The 15000-nt window shown below is 27.8% G+C and overlaps 1 protein-coding gene across 2 annotated transcripts in view; it reads right to left on the bottom strand.

The window, feature by feature from the left end:
- The window catches only part of dock1 (dedicator of cytokinesis 1), a 302275-nt gene that overhangs the window by 224292 nt on the left and 62983 nt on the right, over positions 1–15000 (bottom strand). For both annotated transcript variants that reach the window (XM_051123710.1, XM_051123711.1), the window contains exons 14-18: positions 14574–14698; positions 12791–12889; positions 11235–11307; positions 5579–5682; positions 4994–5174 (exon numbers count right to left, since the gene is read on the bottom strand). In XM_051123710.1, coding sequence (XP_050979667.1) covers positions 4994–5174; positions 5579–5682; positions 11235–11307; positions 12791–12889; positions 14574–14698 — 582 coding nt within the window. The remainder of the gene's footprint in view (positions 1–4993; positions 5175–5578; positions 5683–11234; positions 11308–12790; positions 12890–14573; positions 14699–15000) is intronic.

The raw sequence follows: 15000 nt of genomic DNA, 5'->3' as shown, positions 1-15000 counted from the left end.
GATAAAAACAAAAATTTGAGATGCTATTATAGTGTTTATTAATATTCTTTTTTTTTTTCATTTTAATTTTAGCTAAAGTTTTGATATTTGTATTAGTGGTGTTTTTTTCAGTTTTGGTTTTAGGTGTTTTAGCACATCAAGTTAAAAAACAGAAAAGCTGCAAATCTTTTTTCCGGTTAATTTATTTCAGTTAACTTTTTTAGTATTTATTTTAGCTTTAGTTTTGCTAATTTTGCTCTGCTTTTGATATTTGATTTTTTTTTATTTTTTTTTACAAAATATCTATTTTTTCAGCTTCGGTTTTTAGGTATTTTAGTACATCAAGTTAAAAAAAATTAGTTGCATTAGTTTTGCAAAGTTGCAAATGTTTTATTTTATTTTTATTTCAGTTTATTTATTTCAATTAGCTGTTTTTTACAGTTTTCATTTTAGGTAACTATAATACATTTTAGGGTTTTTTTGCATTTTAATTTTAGGTCTAGTTTTGCTAATTTTGCTGTTTTTTTACATTTGTTTTGTTTTTTTTTGTTTTTTTTGCACTACATCTATATTTTTTCCGTTTTGATTTGAGGTATTTTAGTACATCACGTTAAAAAACAGAAGAGTTGCATTTTTTTTCCATAAAAACCCTGATTATAACATGAGATAAATAAACCTGTGTAAGTAAATAAAAATGTGTAATATTTTCTATTTATATATATATTTTTTTTTTTTTCACAAAATATATAAATATATTTTAGGCTCTTTTTTTTTCATCTATAACGATCTCTGATCGCATTTCTGGGTTATTGTAATTAAACAGAACTTAAACCAAATAAATAAATAAATGTTATGCTTGCAATAAATGCTTGAAATAAAACTAAATATTTTTATTAAAAAATGTATTTCTGCTACTTATCAAATAATTTCTTATTTTCATTAAGTTTAATTTGTACTAAAATAACAGCAAATATAATAACACTAAACTATTACACTAAAACTGAAATAAATTAAAAACTGGCACAAACAAAATTCCTAAATCTTTCACCAAAATAAAAATGAAAATGAACAATAGAAACCTAAAAACAAAAGCTAACTCAAACTATTAATAAAACTATAATAGTACCTAAATAACACTGGTTTATTTATGAGGTGTTTTGAAGGAGCTGTAAAATGGGGACAGTTCCAGTCATAGACAGGACATCAAAAAACCAGGACTGTCCCTGGAAAATGGGGACGTCTGGTCATTAAGTTCACTGCGACCATCTTGGATTTAAATTTTACTAAGGCATTTATTCTGAAAGTCAGGACTTGAATTCATAATGAACGCTGTCCGTTCTCTCATTCATTTTTCACCCAGTGGTCCGTCTCGTCCTCATACTTGTTCTGGTCTAAAGCACAAATGCTAACTGTTAACCAAGGCTATTTTGTCTTCATCGTTGCGGTGGCAGGGCCAGCACGCTCTCTGATGTGGCTTCACGCATCTCCATCTTCATGCCAACATCACTAACGCTCGGCTGCTCTGCATTCTGCTCGTGTGACCCTGACTGACTCACACAGACACATGAATCCTGACTCGAGAGACGTTTACAACATGTCTATATGAGCAGACTGACACAAAACGTTTTGACTGATTCAAAACATCAAAAAGATTCTTTTATAAAATTCATTTATAAAAAAAAGAATCATTTATACACCAGAAGACAAAGTCTTAAAAAATGGCTCAAATGAATCATTCAAATGAGTTCATTCAACAACCATTTGTCAGACTGATTCAAAAACTGTGAGCCTTTCTGAAATATTACTTGAAAAACAGCTCAAATGAATCATTTGACACTAGAAGACAATGTTAATTCAGTAAACATTTATCAGACTGATTCAAAACTAGAGTGTCTTTCTGAATGATTCATTAAAAACTACTCAAATGAATCATTTGACACTAGAAGACAAAGTCAATTCGGTAAATATTCATCAGATGGATTCAAAACTAGATTGTCTTTCTGAATGATTCATTAAAAACGGCTCAAATGAATAATTTGACACTAGAAGAAAGTTAATTCAGTAAATATTCATCAGACTGATTCAAAACTAGAGCGTTTTCTGAAAGATTCTTAAAAAAATAAAAATAAATAATCAAATGAACCCATGAATGATTCTGAAATATTTATTAAAAACAGCTCAAATGGATTAATTATTTAATACCAGAAGACAAGGTTAATTTAGTAACCATTTGTCCGACTGATTCAAAACCTGAGTCTTCCTGAAATATTCTTTAAAAGAACAGTGCAAATGAATCATTTGACACTAGACGACAATGTTAATTCCATAACCATTTGTCAGACTGATTCACAACCCATGAATCATTTTGAAAGATTTATTAAAAATGGCCTAAATGAATCATTTCACACTAGAAGACAAGGTTCATTCAGTAACCATTCATCAGACTGATTCAAAACCTTTTCTATAAGATTCTTTAAATCTTTCTATAAGATTCATTAAAACAGCTCAAATGAATCATTTGACACTAGAAGACCATGTTAATTCCATAACCATTTGTCAGACTGATTCAAAACATCCAAGTCTTTCGGAAAGATTTATTAAAAACAGTTCAAATGAATCATTTGACACTAGAAGACAATGTTGAAAGATTCATTAAAAAACAGCTCAAATGAATCATTTGACACTAGAAGACAATGTTAATTCCATGACCATTCGTCAAACTGATTCACAACCCATGAATCATTCTGAAAGATTCATTAAAAACAGCTCAAATGAATCATTTAACACCAGAAGACAAGATTAATTTAGCAACCATCAGACTGATTCAAAACCAGTGAGTGTTTCTGAACGATTCATTGAAAAAAATGACTCAAACGAATCATTTTACACTAGAAAACAAAGTTAAATCAGTAACCATCCGTCAGACTGATTCAAAACCAGTGAGTGTTTCTGAAAGACTCATTCAAGAAAACAGCTCAAATCAATCATTTGACACTAGAAGACATCTAAATTCAAAAACGTGTTGTCTATTTATTGTCTTCGCATTGTAACCGGCCGGTTTATCACAATCAATTTAGCCTGCAGGCTCACGACTCCAACGCAATGCAATTTTGTTTGCTATGGCGCTGTGGACTAATCGATAAAAGAAACACGGCTTCATTTCTGTCTTTTATTCGTTATCATATATTTTCATAGTCCTACGCTTGGCTGACTGCACTTTCTCCCCACAATTTATGTTCCCGCAGTATTTTAAATTAAATTTATGAGTGCAGGACTGTACGGTCATGAAACCGTCCGCCATACATACGCCTGCCGCTACACCATGACCAGAGGCTGATGGGTAAGCAGTTTCTGTGAGATTCATAGAGCAACACACACATGCTTAAAGAGTCGAGGGGGAGTAAAGGAGAGATTGCGTCAGGACTGCGGTGGACTTCACTGCATCCTGTATGTGATCCGACTGTAATGATCTTCTCGCATCCGCACTTCCACACAGCTGCCAACCGGACACAGCATCTTACACCAAACAAACAGATGATGTCAAATCAAAAGTGACTATTTACTAGCTTACTAGGCATTTCCAGTCATTCAGTCCTGATGCTTGTTATTCCTTATGGAAATACTGTTTTGCTTTGTTTACCAAAACTGAAACTACTAAACAGTGGTAGTTTACTAAAACTAAAACCATTTAAAAAAAAAAATATTCACTTGAAAAGTTGGAAAAAAAAAAAAAAAAAAAAAAACTGAAAAACTTATCAAATAAACTGTTTTAACTTAAATATTTCACACAGACACAAACATAATTGTATTGTTTTTGTGTGACTTTTTTTTTTTAGAGGTAAACTATAAACAAAAATAAATATGCAATATTGACTGAAAAATTAATTAAATTAAAAAATGAAAACTTTTATTTCAATAAGTTGCCAACACAATATTTCTCAGTTTTATGTAGCTTAACTTGATGAATTTAAATAAATAAATTAAAAATAATTATTATTATTATTAAAATTATTATTATTATTATTATTATTATTATATATTTAATCATTATTTATATAGATTTTATTCACTTCAATTTTTAGTTATTTTTGTTAAAAATATATAAATAAAAATTAAAAAACTACAATAAAAAATTTAAAAAATAAAAAATAAAGTGAATAAAACTGTACCTTACTAGACATTCCTGGTCTTAAAATCATATTTCAAATGATTTCAATAAATAAAACTACTTCCATTTTTTAAAAACTAAAACCACTAAAAAATAAATAAAATGTACTTGAAATAAAATAAATATTAACTGATATAAAAAAAAAAAAAAAAAAAAACTTGCGCTATTTCAGCAAGTTATTTTAGATAGTTGCCATTTGTCATTAAAAACAAATACAATTAATTTTTTTTTAATCAAATTTAAAAAATAATATTTTATTGCAGGTCATTTAACATTTAAGTAACTTGAATTACATTTTTTAATAATTAAATTAAAACTGAATTAAAATGTGTAAAAGCTAATAAAAATTTAAAAAATTTATGAAAAATATTATATATAAATAAAGTACATACACATTTATTTTAAGATTTAGATATTTAAATGTATTTTTAAATGTAGATAATGTATTAAAAAAGTAAATATTTTACAAAAATATATAGAAATACGTTTAACTGAAATATATATATTTTTTTTAAATAATAAAAATGAGATGAAAAAAAAAACTAATGTATACAGATTAAAAACTCATTCAAAAATATTACTGAAAACTATAATAGTATCTCAAAAACACAAAAATAACATTTCTTATAGAAACCACAAAATGTATTAAATTCCTAGATTAAATCCACTTTCAAAATGCAGTTTCAGTCACAATATTGCAGTAACCTGGTTGTGAATACTGACTTGTCAGCTCTATTTATACTATTTGTGGCCCTTTTAAAAAAATAAATAGAGAAACGAGAGGAAATGATGTGGAGAAAGCGAAGGGAATGGGATCGGGTAATGATGCAAGGCGACATGTCTCACCGTTCTGCGTGAGTTTGGTGGAGCAAACAAGCGTTGAGATCTGAAACGAGTCTTTGCTGATGGAGAAGCTGCCGAGATTCTGCGTGTTCTTCCCGGACGACGGGTTTCTTTCTTCCATCTCTGGTTTGGTGGAGGCCAAGCTCAGGTACATGGTGGAATCTTCCAGTTTCTTAGCTTCGGCCTACAAATAGAGCAACATGAGGAATGCTGACAGCTGTCAATCAGTGAACACATTCTTCACACTTAATTTAAATTTCAAATTTCTTTAAAGTTGCATTTTTTAAATACGTTTGATTTTACTTCCAAATCAAAGCTGTAAAACCAACATTAGATCAGTTTGTAGGAGGGTTAATTTGCATAGCACAAAAAGGATTTGACCAGGCAACGTTCCGCATTAATGAAGCTCTTTAATATGCAGATATGAAGAGACTCAACGCACGAACAAAGCTTAATTGCATAATGATTACATTGTGATGTGGGGTCAAAGGTTAAACGAGACAAACGAGGACAAGCAGCATCAGTATACAGCTCACATATCTGTGTGTGTGTGTGTATTGAGATCAGTGGCAACTGTGTTAGTTTCACCTTATAGACGATGAGATCATGTTCTCCGTCCCTCAGTGTCGTGCCGTCATACCTCATCAGCTTCACAAATGACAGAGCAAAGTTCTTCTCCGATTTATCCTTGCCTGTAGAGAAAGAATATTGCAGATTAGTTTCTATATTTTTTTAATAGTTGGCCTCTAAACAACTATCCTTTGTTCTTTACATGCATTAAAAAAAAAAAAAAAAAGTAATAAAACGTAAAAATATTGCATACAATTATTTTAAATATTTAAATGTATGCAAGTGAAATATATTAATTTTTTTTGTAAAATATTTAGTTATATACATTATCTACATTTCAAAATAAACCTATAAAAGAATAAAGCATATATTTATTTTATTTCTTTTAATTATTAATTTTATTTATTTTAATTAATTATATAAAATATTATTAAATATTTTGTAAAAATGTAAATGCATAAATTTTGATATATGTACGTGTGTGTGTGTATAAAACGTAAAATATGTATATTTTTATATATTATCTACATTTCAAAATATACAAAATTATAAAAGTATATAGTATATAACTGTATGCACTATTTTATATATCATGCACTATTTATTACCAATTAACAAAATTTTGAAGTAAACATATTCTAAATTATAATAATAAATTACATAGTATATGAATTTATATGCTATCTTTTAATTAAATTATTTTAATAATATAGAGTATTCCTTAAATATATAAATTTATATAACATTTATATAATTTATATAACAAATTTCAAGTATTTGTAAGTATATGCATATAAATAAATTAAATTCATAAAGTACATTTAATTTTATTATAGATTTTTTTTTAATTATTTTTATTTATACATTTACATACATGTAGGGATGGCTGATACTTAAATTAAAATATATCGTAAACATATACTTTAAATGTGTTTTATATATAATAAAATAATTCTATAAATAATGAAAATATCTGAATTAAAAAACAGCATATTAATTCATATACGATGTAATATATTATTTATGATGTTTATTTTTCTTTAAAATTTAGATAGTATATAAAAATAAAATATTTTCTGGAAAAATTTTACATACACTTATTTATTTGAAGATGTAGAAATGTAAATATATTATGTTTTATATACAATTAAAATATATATATATATATATATATTTTTTTTTTTTTTTTTTTTTTTTGGTTATATATATATATGCAATAACATTGTTTGTGACTCTTCAAGTCTGTGCTGTTTCACAATTGTCTTCTAGTCCTAAATTCATTTGAATCTGCTTACTTTGATTTTCTACTTTCACTCTTCTAATAACATTGACAGGTGTATCAAACACAATGACACTGGTCTCGATGAGAGCATCTCTAACCATCTGTCATATTTCACTCAAACAGCACCTCTGAGAGCCCGTGTGCTTCATCAAGAGCCACAGCAGCGTCTGTCTCAATCTGACATAGAAAATCATCCCTGAGGAACCTCATCCCAACTGGGAATGTCAACATCAACCAATGGAGACCCACACAAACACTTGAACCTCTGAACCCTCAATCCTCTACATCAGCGGCAACGCAGCGCCTGCTGACAGAGAGTCAGAGAGGTCAGGAGACAACCATCATCCTCACTGCGGTACCAGGACAAAGGGAACGTGATGGAAGCAGGTCCTTACACCGCTGGAAGACTCAGTCTGAAGGAGATGATGTTTACTGGTCTGTTTTTTACATTCTGAATTTAATCCGGAAGAGAAAGACAGACAGGCAGACAAGTGCGGTACGACAGGGATGAAGATTCCTACAACTGATTCTCCCTGACATTTGACTGCCTGTCAGCATCAATCAGCGCAAGAAAACGAATTATAATGCTGGTGTTTTAAAGCTCAGATGGCCATGGAAATCCCTAGAAACCGAACAAAACTTAATCTGAATGTCAGTGTTTCAAAACACATATGCAGTGGAAACCTTTGAACTGGACTAAACATAAATGAACTAAATCTGAACTGATCAGAATCTGTTCTCATCTGAACCTGAAACAAATCCCACTAAATAAAAAAATTTATTTAAGTTGCATTTTATTTTTTTTATTCTAAATACTAATTATTTTCAGAATCCGAAAACCAATACATTCAAATTTTATTTTATTTTATTTTATTTTATAACAAATACTAATTATTTGTAATTGTATTTATTTATTTATTTATTTATTTATTAATTCATTCATTCAATCTATTTTTAACAATTTTTTGTTTACTTTTATTATTTTTATTTTTACTTTATAACAAATACTAATTATTTTAAGTAACCGAAAGTTAGTATGCACAGTTTGTAATTTTATTTATTTATTTATTTATATTTTTAACTGTATTTTGTTTACTTTTATTATTTTATTTTTATTTTATAACAAATACTAATTATTTTTATTACCCGAAAGTTAGTATGTATACTTTGTATTTTATTTAATTCTATTTTACAACAAATACTAATTATTTTAAGTAACCGAAAGTCAATATGCACACTTTGTAATTTTATTTTATTTTTTTTAACTGTATTTTTCTTTACTTTTATTATTTTATTTTTTTATTATTTTATTTGATAAAAAATACTAATTATTTTAAGTAACCAAAAGTCAGTATGCATAATTTGTAATTGTTTATTTATTCATTCATTCATTTATTCATTCATTCATTCTATTTTAACTGTATTTTTTATGTTTACTTTTATTATTTTATTTTTATTTATTTTACTTTATTACAAATACTAATTATTTTATTTAAACAAAAGGTAGTATGTATACTTTTTATTTTATTCAATTTTATTTTATAACAAATACTGATTATTTCAAGCAACCAAAAGTCAGTATGCATATTTTATTCATTTATTTCAATTAACTTTATTTTTTATTTGTTTACTTTTATATTTTTATTTTATTTTATTTTTATTTTATAACAAATACCAATTATTTTAAGTAACCGAAAGTTAGTAGGTACACTTTGTATTTTATTTTATTTTTATTTTTTTTAAGGTCAGTATTCCAAAACATGGGTGACCACGTTTGAAATTAACTGAAATAAATTTGAATTACCAAAATTCTAAATTAACTAAATCTAAACTGAATATGAATTTAAAGCATTTAGCATTTTCAAGGTCAGATGACCATGGAGATCTCTAAATTTTATTTTATTTATTTAATTTTCTCATACACATTTATTTGACAACCTCACATATGCGCAAAAATTTGGGGGTCAGCAAAAAAAAATTATGTTTCTGAAAGAACCAAGGCTGCATTTATTCAGTAAAAATACAGTAAAAAAAAAAAAAAAAAAGTAGTAAAGTAAAGTAGTAGTTAAGAGTAAAATTGTAAAATATTTTTACAATTTAAAATAATGGTTTTCTATGTGAATATATTTTAAAATATAAATTATTTCTGTGATGCAAAGCTGAATTTGCATCACAACATCTGCCATAAAAACAAACCTCAGAATGACAACTTATTTAAAAATGTGACATTTCAGCACTTGACAACTGTGCTGAGATCAGCAGCGGCATGTGAATCTTTGATACTGCCATAGCGTTTATTCTCAGATCAGCTGACAAAACATATTTGCTCCAGATTGTCTGCTTGCACTAAATGATTTGTTTTACATCCTCCGCCCAGCGCCTGGCAACCAGTGCCCGACAACGAGACCCCACCCCTCTCATCCTGGCGCTGCCACGGCAACATGTGGTGAGCAGATGGAGCGGCGCGTCTGCCAGGATAAGGTTGAACACGCGCGGATAAGTGTGATGACCGCAGCCCAACGCCAGACGCCTCTTGGCCCATAAACAACCTCTCAGCCTTCGCAAACATGCTCAGAAACTCCCTCTCAGCAAAACGCACAAACAAACAGCTAGAAAACAAGTCGAAGACTGCGAAATAAACTCGAGTTGAAGGGATTTTGAGTGGCGTTTCCTCGTGCTAAGCTTACCATGATGCTAGAGTGCTCTGGGTGGTTGCAATGGCATTTCATGTGGTTGTTAAGGTATTCAAAACATTACAGTGCACTGCTGTGTGGTTGCTAGCGAATTCTGGGTGGTCGTTTGGGCACTGGCATGATGCACATTAAATAAGTCTTAAATGAGTGTGTGCTGCCAGTATAATGGGGTAAATAAATTATTCTATGATTATTTGTGTAACGCTAGTATTCCAAAAGCAGAATGTTTACAGAATACATTTTCAGATACTAAAATAATTACTAAAATAATTACTGGTAATATAAATAAATAAATAAATAAATAAATAAATAATCAGAATTCCCCCCCCCCAAAAAAAAAAAAAAAAAAGAACTAAAAATAAATAAATATCTGCATAAAAATATTTATAAATAAAAATATCTGAAATTGTTTTCAGATACCTAAAATAATTAGTATTGGAAATAAAATAAAATAAAAAAATAAAACAAAACAAAATAAAATAAAATTAAATATTTTTTTAAAAAAGTTGTGTGCATTATTTTCAGATACCTAAAATAAATAGCAAGATTTTTTTTTAGATTTTTTTTTTGAAACCATGCATTTTTTTTTCTTTGGAGGTTTGACTGTTTTAATGGTAGTTACTATTATTATATGGTATTTTTAGTGCCCAAAAAAAAAAAAAAAAAAAAAAAACACTAAAGTTAGTAAAAATCCCAATATTAATGTAAAAACATAAAATAAAATACAAAATAAAAAATAAAATAAGTTGTTTGTATTGTTTTCAGATACCTAAAATAACTACTGTTGGAAAATAAAATAAAATTAAACCAAATTAAATTAAATTAAATTAAAAAGTAAAATAATTGACAAGACTGTTTTAAATTATTTTTTTTAAACCATGCATATTTTTTCTCTTTGGTTTCATGTTAATGGTAGTTACTGTTAATATATGGTATTTTTAGTGCCAAAAAAAAAAAAAAAGAAAAAGAAAAAAAGTAAAAATCCCAATATTAAGGTAACAACATAAAATAAAATACAAAATAACAAAAAGATACCTATATATATATATATATATATATATATATATATATATATATATATATATATATATATATAAATAAATAAATAATGGTAATTACTGTTAATATATGGGATTTTTAGTGCCAAAGAAACAAATTAACAAAACAAAATAACAAAAATAAAATGACAAATGACAAAAAAATAAATAAATGGATACAAATACAAATAACTCCAAAAAAAAATAAATAATTCAAGTGCTTCTGTTGTTTGGCCATTTTGGGTGGTGGTCAGGGTGTTGTTATGCAGTTACTAATGCGTTCATAACGTTGTTCGTGCTTTGCTAGGGGATTCTGAATGGTTGCTAGGATGATCTGAGGTATAATTCCTTGTCTGGAGCACAAATGTTAAGTAATGAGCTAACTAACCCTACATGAGCAACAGTAAAGCCAAGCACCACTAATGCAGATGCAAATGACTGTCAGAGGCGAAAGTTATTTTGATAACCCACTGAGACACAAAGATAAAGAACACTTGATATTATTTAAAGAGATGTGAAGCATGACGGCACCACAGAAAAGCATTTCTGTCTCACACATGCTGCGACCTCAACGACACTTGAAGTTTACTAGAGTTTCCAGACCACCGCTGGGTTAAACGGCTCAGAACCCGCTCTCGTGTGTGAACGCGCGCTTGACTCACAGTCCTGAGATGAGCGGTGTTTGAAGGTGAACCGCAGGTGACTCCTGTTGACGTCCTCAATCGGGATCGCAACCTGCAACGCAGAATATCACAAAAAAGTTAACGCAGCTAAGATGAGCTTAGAAAGAATCTAGGACTGGGAAACACCTTAAAGGTCTTGAATATTAATAAAAAGACATAAATATGGATCCAGACAGACACTTAAGCACGGTGCAGCACTAGTGACCTTTACACTGAACTTTATTTTTCATTTAAACTGTTTAAACATTTTCAACTGTGTAACGCTCTTTAAGGATGTTAAATATTTAAAAGGGTCAAATCATGCTTTTTTTTCCTCCTTTGAAGCTCAATTTTTTTTAAAGCTAATATATGGTGTTTTTAGTGCCACAAATAAAAATTCCAACATTAAAATAAAATAAAATAATAAAATATGATGCTCTGCAGCTTCTTGAGTGGCTTTAAAATAAAATAAAAAAAAAATAAAATAAAATTTATAGTAAAATAAAATACAATCACAGTAAATAATAAAATTATCAAAACATAAAACTTTATTTCATATTATTATAGTATTTTATATTATATTGTATTATATTATATTATATTATAGAAAATAAATTAAAATAAAATAAATTAAAATTAGATACAATTAGTAATGGTTAAAAAAATAATATAAATGAAATAAAAATTATAAAATTAAAAATATATATACTATTATAAATATTTATAACATAAAAAATAAAATTATGTGTATTGGTTTTTGAATACCTAAAATAATTAGTGTTGACGTGCTGATTAAATTAAATTAAAAATTAAATTAAAAATTAAATTAAAAATTAAATTAAAAATTAAATTAATTTACATTAAATTAAATTAAATTTTCAAGTGCTATGCAGCTACTTGAGTGGGTTAACCAAATAGAATAAAAATTATAGTAAAATAAAATACAATTACAGTAAACAATAAAATAAATAAAAAATTAAATTAAATTAAATAAAAAAATAAAATAAAATAAAATAAAATAAAGCACATTGTTCCTGTATAATTACAATAATAAGTATTGGTTATAAAAATTCAAAATTAAATAAAATAAAAATTAGAAAATTTAAAAAATACAATTTAACAAAATAAATTACATACAAAGAAAAAGAAAAAGAAAAAGAAAAAAAAAAGAAAAGAAAAGAAAAGAAAAGAAAAGAAAAGAAAAGAAAAGAAAAGAAAAGAAAAGAAAAGAAAAGAAAAGAAAAGAAAAGAAAAATCAAGTGTACTGGTTTTCGGATACCTAAAACAATTCATGCTGAAGTGCTAGTTAAATAAATTAAATTAAAGTAAATTAAATTCCAAGTACTGCTATGCAGCTGTTTTAGTGACTTTAAAATAAAATAAACAAAATAAGATAACAATTATAGTATAATACAAATTACAGAACAAATACAAAATTAGACTAAAACAAAATGAAATTAGACTAAAATAAAATAAAATAAAAAAAAAAAAAAAAAAAAAAAAAAAAAAAAAAGACTACTCCTCATTAGATCTGACACAGTACAACTGACACTCACCTTGATAGTTTCATACCAGCGTGGCTGCTTGACCTGGTAGTAAATGACCGATTTATACTCCAGAATGCCTTCATCACCAGCTCCAGGAAATATCACGTTCTAGATGGCAAGGATCATAACAAAAAAAAAAACACAGCTATTAAAACATACATTTAACTTTTCTAAAGAGGAACCTGAGGCAATTACATTGATCATTTTGCCACTGCACATTCATGCTGACCGGTAAAACAATTTGTTGCCCAGAATAATTTCATCAGACTCCCTGCCAAGATCAGAAGCTAATTAAGATCAGAAATGACAGATACGAGTTATGAAATATTAAAGAATAAACTCTATTCTACCTGCTGGAAACCATAAGGTGCCCATATGCTGTGAGGAGCAAAAAACACTGCAAGCTTTTTTGCCTTTTTTTTTTTATTTCTTGCCACAGCACACAGTGAGGGTCAGGCATTCAACACAGTCACACAGCTGGCCTGTCAAACCCTGACAAACACACATACGTGCTACAGCTGACAGCCACCAATTATGAGCAATAAGTGACCAGCCGCCCTACAGGACTGAGTGCATGAGGGAAAGAAAGATTATGTGGGCAGTTAAAGAAAAAAATAAACACAAAGCAGGGGTGGAAGGTGGAGAATCAACAAAAAAAGAACAAAAGAAAATTTAAAAGTAACAAAAGAAACAAAATGTACTAGTACTAGTGCACGTCAGCAGGTAAAAATACAGACACAAACCTCATAAAAGACTATCAGAGAGCAAGTGTGCTTGTGCTTAAAGGAAATGACAGGTTTAATACAAACAAAGCTGTACAGACAGCATTTATGGCATAATGTCAATTTGCTAATAATGTAATGACTGATTTGATAAATATTAGTATGTATTATCGGTTACTTAAAAAGTGGCTACATCAATGCAGATTTAATGCAAAAAATTTTTTTATTAAATTTATATATTTATTTAGAGCTGTCTAAATCTTCCTTTTGATGGACAGCTTGTCTTGTGTCTTTTATTAAATTATGTATTCATTATTTTTGCTTTTTATTAAAAAAAAGGCAAGTAAACCCTCTAGATATAAAATATTTACATGAAGAACACCCTGAGAATTATTTTTTTTTCTATTTTAAATTTAACGACACATTCATATTTATTATTTATTTATTTATTTATTGTCATCATTATTATTGTTGTTATTATTATTTAATATTATTATTATTATTATTATTATTGTTGTTGATAATAATAATAATTTTATATAAGTAAATAATATATTTAAAATTGTTGCAAAACACAAATCAACTGTCGAATAAAAATAAATATTTGATATTTATAATGGAATGTGCTGCATGACAATACAGTTATATAACTAAATTTAATTAAATAAGTGTTGGCAAAATAAAATAAATAAAATAAAACAAAATAAAATAAAATAAATAAAAGTATAGCAAAATAAAATCAAATTACAGTAAATATTAAAATCAAAATAAAGTAAGTAAAATCAATTATTTAATTAAATTTTACATAGTGACAGTACAAAAAAAATTCAGCCAAAAAAAACTGAAAAATATGCATTATACATAGATAAAACGTTTATAAAATATGCATCATAGCATATGCTAATTCACACCTCAGGTCCCCAGATAGGTTTTTCTTTAAACAAAAAAAAAAAAAAAACGAACAACCCTACATTCCTAATATAATATATCCATATATACTCATAATTTAAAAAAAAATCTGGAACATTCATTATAACATTTGTGACACATACACACACACTTTAATTTACCTCAAGTTTCTTTCCATCTTCATCATGTACAGACATGGTGACCTCCACGTTCTTAGGTGTTGTCTTACTGCCTTTATCAAAATCGCCCTGAACCAGCGTCACGTAAATGTCATTACGAACATCACCTGCAAAAAACACGCACAGGTCTCAGTGTCACTTATTAACAGGATCAATATGTGATCCACAGCTAAAAATAGCCCATTTGCAATACATGTCATTATTTTATATTAGGATAAATGACGGTACCCAATTACTTCCATAGTTTTTTTTTTACACTATGGAAGTCAATGGCTACCGTCAACTATCTGGCTACCAGCAGCCGTCAAGATACCATTGTTTGTGTTGGAGTAAATGATGAGGAAAATTTCTGTACTGTCCCTTTAAGTAAATACTAAACTATATCAGTCTTTACTTTTGCCGTTGTACC

Source organism: Labeo rohita, chromosome 12 (assembly GCF_022985175.1).
Source record: "Labeo rohita strain BAU-BD-2019 chromosome 12, IGBB_LRoh.1.0, whole genome shotgun sequence".
Classification (NCBI taxonomy): Eukaryota; Metazoa; Chordata; class Actinopteri; order Cypriniformes; family Cyprinidae; genus Labeo; species Labeo rohita.
Note: the sequence above shows the minus strand (reverse complement) of the source record. Positions and strands in the feature narration are given on the sequence as shown.